This window comes from Rhinatrema bivittatum, chromosome 3 (assembly GCF_901001135.1).
Source record: "Rhinatrema bivittatum chromosome 3, aRhiBiv1.1, whole genome shotgun sequence".
Taxonomy (NCBI): Eukaryota; Metazoa; Chordata; class Amphibia; order Gymnophiona; family Rhinatrematidae; genus Rhinatrema; species Rhinatrema bivittatum.
This window is the reverse complement of record NC_042617.1, coordinates 539,242,129-539,248,470: the sequence shown is the minus strand read 5'-3', so window position 1 is coordinate 539,248,470 and position 6,342 is coordinate 539,242,129. Positions and strand designations below refer to the sequence as shown.

At 51.1% G+C, this 6,342-nt stretch overlaps 1 protein-coding gene across 1 annotated transcript in view; it reads left to right on the top strand.

Annotated features, from left to right (window-relative positions):
- Positions 1–251: 251 nt before the first annotated feature.
- RNF217 (ring finger protein 217) overlaps positions 252–6,342 on the top strand; it is a 250,558-nt gene continuing 244,467 nt past the window's right edge. The window contains exon 1 of the mRNA XM_029596389.1: positions 252–1,859. Within this exon, the coding sequence (XP_029452249.1) occupies positions 723–1,859 (1,137 nt within the window). The 5' untranslated portion in view covers positions 252–722. The remainder of the gene's footprint in view (positions 1,860–6,342) is intronic.

Here is a 6,342-nt window from a genome sequence, read left to right as displayed (position 1 = left end):
GGGACCTGGCTGGCCTGGGAATGTGGTGAAATAATAAAATGAATTGAGTTTGTTTAAAGCTGTGCCTTATATGTTCCACTGCCCTGGTTAGGTTGGAATTAATAAACTTTGGATTTGAAACAACAGCTGTCCCAGTGTTTACTAGAACCGGAGGGGAGGATGACCATTAAGTCTTTTTCCTCCTTTTCCTCTCCAGAGGGACCTATGAAGCTGAAGGGGACACGAACCAGCAGAAGACACTTGCACGGCTCCCTTCCTCCAGCCCCTCCTCTCTCGCTCCTCGCACGCTGCCTGGAGGGAGGAGCTGAAGCAGTAAACAGAACAGCTGTTTTCTGCTGCCCGGGAGTGCCGCCCCCAAAACTGTAATACGAAGCCGGGAACAGCCATGGAGGGGCGATGCTTCAGGGTACGTCCCATCCCCCCACCACCACCACCCTCCTAGAGAGTTTAAGAATCCCATGTTCCTTAAGCTGAGAGCAGGAAGGGCTTGGGCTTTCTATTAAGTTATTCCCCCCCCCCCAGAGCCCCGTGATTGGAGACGCTGCCATCATCGATCGCCAGCACGAGTGCATTTGGCCGTGTCCTCGCCTTCTAACCTCCTCCTCCTCCCTCCCCAAAGCCAAGCTCTGCTCCGGGGAGGACGGAGCCGGGACCCGGAAGCAGAAGTGGACTCCGGGCTGCTCTGCGCCGAATAAAGCTGGCGCCAGAGGCAGCTCGTGCAGATGGGGAGCTGGCCACCGGGCATGGAAGATGAACAACAGATCGACGTGAACGTCGTGGACAAGGCAGGAATGCTCCCAGGCGGCGGGGGGCCAGAGGAGGAGGGCAGGCCCGGGCCCCGGGCCACCGACAGAAGGGGGAGTGCCAGCCCCGATTGTGGAAGTGATGCCGACAGGGACCGGGTGTACCTGGAGCTGGGGAGGATCGAGGCACCGCTGACGGGCAGGAGCAGAAAGAAGCAGCAGCAGCAGAGGAGGACGAGGGCGACGACGGAAGAGGACGGGGGCAGCGAGGAGCGGGGGATGGCCGTGCTGCGAGCTTCCCAGATCCGGCGGGAGCAGCGGAGCACGGACGGGGCAGAGATGGGAAGCAGAGCTTGGAGGAACAGCAGCCCGGACGGCGCCAGGAGCCCGGACGGAACGCGTGGCGACCTGGTCCCGGGCAGGGCTGCCGAGATCCCAGAGGGCACGCGGGGGGGAAACGGCTCGGACAGTGCGGGCGTAAGCGAGGGAACGCGGGCGGAGAACGCCGGGGAGTCCAAGCCCGGGACAAATCAAAGCTGTGCCAGTCCTCTGGAGCAGCAGCAGCAGCAACGAGAGGACTCGGATTGTCGGGCTACCTCGGAGGGTAGGGGGGATGCTGCCAGCCCCAGCAGCCGGTTGCAAGGGGAGGGTGGCCCTGCTGACAGCTTGGGAGCCGCCGCCGCCTCCTCCTCCCCCCGAGGTGTGGTGCCCTGGACTCTCGGCGTGGAGCCGCTGGTCGAGCCACCCGGGGCAGGCCTGCCGCCGAGGTCCGAGGAGAGCCAGCCCGGCAAGAGGCACGTCTACTGCACGGTGTACTGCGTGGAGAACGATCACCCGGGGGACGGCCCCGGCGCCCCCTGCCCCGCCCCAGCCCCCCTCTCCCTCTCCTCCTCCCCCCCTGGCGGCCTGGAGCTGGAGCTCTTCCGGCCTCCGGGGCCCTTCTCCGTGTCCAGTCTGATCGAGTCGAGCCTGGTGGGGAGCCCTTACGCGGGGGACTACGGGCGCTTGATCGCTTTGACCTGCCGGGTGTGCTTAGAGGACAAGCAGATCAAGCCGCTTCCGTGCTGCAAGAAGGCGGTGTGCGAGGAGTGCCTGAAGAGGTACCTGAGCTCTCAGGTAAGGTCTGGTTCTGCGCGCGCTCTCGGGGGGCCGGGCCAGATGTGCCTCATTCAAAACACCAAACCCTTTCTCCCCCCCCCCCCTTCTGTGCCTGTTCCTTTTGTGTGTTGCTACGATGCTGTGTGCCTCTCTCTGACGGGAGTGGGCTTTGCATGGGGCTTAGGGGGCAGAGAAGCACTTTGCCTCTGGTGCTTTTAAGTACTTAAGCAGTTAACACAGCCCAGATGAAGGTAAAATGTGCCTGACCTCTGCCAGAAGAGCACTGGGAGAGGTCAGAAGGCTGGCTGTGGGATTTGTTTTAGGATTTTGGCAAAACCACGTGTACTCTAGCAAGCAAGCAATGGTTGAGCAAATTTTAGTTCATCAGCTTCTCTCAGACCGCAAATATGATTTTGCCCTTTGAGCTTTGTGTGTAACAGTATGGTTTCTGGCTATTAGCAGCATTGTGTTGTAAGAGCAGTAACAGAGGAGGTTGTCCTGGTTTTTTTTTTTTTAGCCAGTGAAGGCACTGAAGTTTGCCCTAGGTGTCCCATAGGAGTGGATATCCTGGAACTGATGTACTGCAGGGTTCTCCCGTTTTGTGTGTATGGGGAAAAATGGTCAGTACATAGGCCCTCACTTTTGCCGGAGAGGATTTGGTATACACACCTTCCCTCCCCCAACCCACCTTACAATGCTGGAGACAGGTGTGGCTAAACTGGGCCCAGAGAGAAAGAAAGCCCATAGATGTAAAAAATGCATTATGATTATTTGAACTTTGTGATGAAAGCAGCAGATTTAAATCCCCTCACTGCCCTTAGACATTTTGATAGCTGGCTGCCCACCCTTTCCAAATTTTGACCCGCTGGATGGGAGGCAGTCCCTCCTGAGGTCCAGGCTGTCTGGGGGAGGGGAACTGGTCCTCACAGGTGAGCAGCCACTGGAGTGTACTTCTGCAGGCAGTGGGGAGGGAGCTGCCAGGGGTTTCAAGTCTTGCATTGCTTACCCCCTCCCCCCACCCCACTAGTTCCTTTTCAGGCAGATGCAATACAGTGCACTCAGCTGAGAGCCCTGTTTAACCCGTGGCTGGATACAGGTTTTGGACGCGCATCCACAACCCCGTATTCTGTAAGGGGATTAGCGCTGTCCAAAATGCTTGTCTAACCCCCCCTCCCCCATAAAACTAATAAATTGCAACACATGCAAACGCATGTTGATGAGGCTATTAGCTGTTCTCCCCTGATTAAAAAAAAAAAGTGCGCCCAAAATGTGTACAGAAAAGCAGAAAATACTGCTTTCTGTACTTCTCTGGCTTAATATCATGGCGATATTAAGTCAGAGGAATAAAAAGGCCAAGAATGTAAAAAAAACAAACCAAAAAACCCAATATTAAAAAAGTGTGCTGGCTGTCAGGTTAGGAAAAGGGATGCTCAATTAACGAGCATCCGTTTTTCCTAACCCACTGACAGCCACTTCTCCTGGGCACCCGCTGCCAGGAGATGCAAGGGGCGTGCAATTGTCCTTAGTGCCTCCTTGGCAGCATGAGCCCTCATTCAAATATTCGACCGTGAACCCAGGAGAGGTGGCTGGGCGTGCATTAGGAAAGCGGGCACGCAACACTGAGCGCCCATTTTTTTTTTTTTTCTGCGCCGATTTATTGCATCGGCCTGTTTGTGAGCCAGGGAGCTGCCAGACCCGATGCAGCGGTTTTAATTCCCCTAAGTGAGTCACAGGCTGAATGAAAAGTTTTTTTGGCTGCAGCTTCTTGTTTTTTTTTTTTGGACCAAAGAGTTTACTCCTCTTCCTCTGCACTTCCTGCTCGTTCAGAGCCACGGCTGACGTCTGGCATCCTGAGCTTTTCATTTGTTAACTACCTAGGAAAACTTCCTCCCTTTCATATTCTCCTAATGCCCCAGTGGTGACAGTCTTAGGCTGGGGGGGGGGGGGGGGGGCGGTCCATGCCCCAGAGCTACATCCATGACCCTGTAGTCATGGGCCTTGAATCTGGCCACCTTGAGCAAGGACCATAACTTCCCATCTGCCCCTGGCTGTGAATGCTGCTGCCCCACCGTCCCAGAGGCAGAAAACCTAAGTCCAGGTTTAAACTGGAGAGCTTCTATGGGATGGCCTGGCTCCCATCCAGCTGCAGCTCTCTCGTTTACCTTTCTTCCTGCATGTTATCAGGTGTGACCATAATGCTGACCTAAAGAAGAGGGGGCAAACCTTTCTTGGGTTTTGTGAGCCTGTTAGCCAAGGGTAAACCGCCTCTGATGCCGGTGGGCACATTTGCAAACAGTCAATGAACATAAGACCTCCGTGCTTTTGGTTATTCCTAAAAACCAGACCCTGGAAGGCTGAAAGTCTTAGCAGCTGAGAGCAGAGGAAAGAGGCCCACTCTCGTGGTTAAGCTTGTGGGATGTAGTTTTTTTTTTTGTAATTTCCTAAGTGAAGGGTACTCCATGGACAGTCTATGAATAAAAGCAGAGACTTGGTAACCGTTTTGTTGCTGCGAATGAGGCTGGACCTTGGAACTCTGGTTCCTGAAACCGATGGGCTTGAACCAGCACCTCCTCTCTTGTACTCCAGAAGGGATTGGCACCGGGTAACGACAGACGGCTGTGCTGCGTTTCTCACAATAGCTGGCAGAGATGAAAAACTGCAGTCAGAAGCATGTGAGATGCTAACCTTGACTTTCCATTTTCTCGAAGTCACTGTGCCTAGGAGGAAGATGTATCAGCAAAGAAAACGGTGGTTTATAAATAGAAGGAAATGCTGTTTTTATCTTGAATCCTCTTTTTCACAGCACATTTTTCTAACCTTTCTCTTCATTTGCTGTACTGTTTTGATACCTGCAAGTAGCACAGGCCTAAGCAGTCTGTCCTCAGGATTCTCCAGTGCGTCCACTTGGGATCCTGCAGAGCTAATAGTGGAGCCGATGTAGTAAGGGGTAGTGCAGATTTTTATTCCTATTTTTAGCTTGCATTTTTCTGCGGTAAGGTTAACTCTGATATCTTAACAAGGGTTTTAATTCCTAAAAAAAATGTGCTTTAAACCAAGGTAAAAGAAAAAAGTGCTAAAATTAGCATGGGTGTATGCAAATCCCTTATGAAAGAAGGCATTAGCTATTCCCCTGCAATGAAATGAGGTGTGTTAAAGGGCAGACAGCTGAAAGCAATTTTCTTAGTGCTGGAAATTATTTTTTTTTTTTAATTTAAATTTTATTGTGCTTATGTATATACCCAATTACAGTACAAATAACTGAACTAGAAAACATAAGTAACAAGATTAGAATGCAGAATAGGTAAGTAATCCCTCTCCCCACTCCCCATCATCGCCTCACACATTCAGGATCTCTGGAAACCTCCTATCTCTACGGAATAGAATATCAATAGAAGCACATAAAATAATATGCAAGGAAATACTCTTCAGACAGATTTCCAGATGACCTTTAGGTGAGGGGTGGCCAACTCCAGTCCTCAGGAGCTGGAAACAGGCCAGGTTTTCAGAATGTCCACAATGAATATGCAAAACCTGGGTCCGTTCGGTTCTCAAGGGCTGGCGTTGGCCACTCCTGGCATAGTAGCTTGTTTCCAGCTCATATAAAGAAGCCAAACCTTCTCAATCTTGTTTGCAGAATTTTAGTGTCTTCCTGTCAGTTTACTTAAATAGTGTACTTTAGCCGACCTTTGCAAAACCCACTCTACCAATGGAGCGACCTTACACCACCAAATAAAGGCTATGTCACTCCAAGCCACAATACAAAATTGCACGATTCATTGGCACAAGTCGGCGGAAATATCAAGATCATTAATACCCAGGAGCGCTAATCTGGGTGTACAATGAATATCTACCTCTGGCACTGAATTAATCAGAGTAAATACCTCTTCCCAAAACCTTATGATAATCGGACACTCCCACAATATATGATAAAACCTGCTCTTTGCCCTGCAGTCCCTCCAGCAAATTACAGGAGCACTGGGATACAATTTGTGTAAGCAAACCGGTGTAAGATACCAGCGCGTAAATACCTTGTACCCATTTTCCACCATATTCGAAGACGGAGAACTTCTGCTATTGGACAAAAAGACTAGATCTCAGTCATTTTCAGTGAAATCTCTCCCTACAATCCTCTTCTCAAGCTTTGATGCGAGATGGCCTGTCCTTAGAATCTCGATTAAACCACGAATAAGTAGAGGAAGTCGCCCCTTTTGCTCTTATCCACTTTATCACATAACACTTCAAAATACTCTTTGCCCTTTTTCCAGATTTGTATGTACCCCCTTTCTGCAACACAAAATGTCTGACTTGTAAGTAAGGGAAGTGATGCCAAGTAGAAAAAAAACAAATTTCTCCATTCAGCGGTCAAAAGAAATAATGTCACCTCTCCCCCTCCAAAATGCTCCAACCTCAGTACGTCTTCCCTCCAACATCCAAATACCCCCAAAGAGAGCCCTGGTGGAAAATCCAAATTATGAACAGAGCAGAACAAAAGAAATATTCC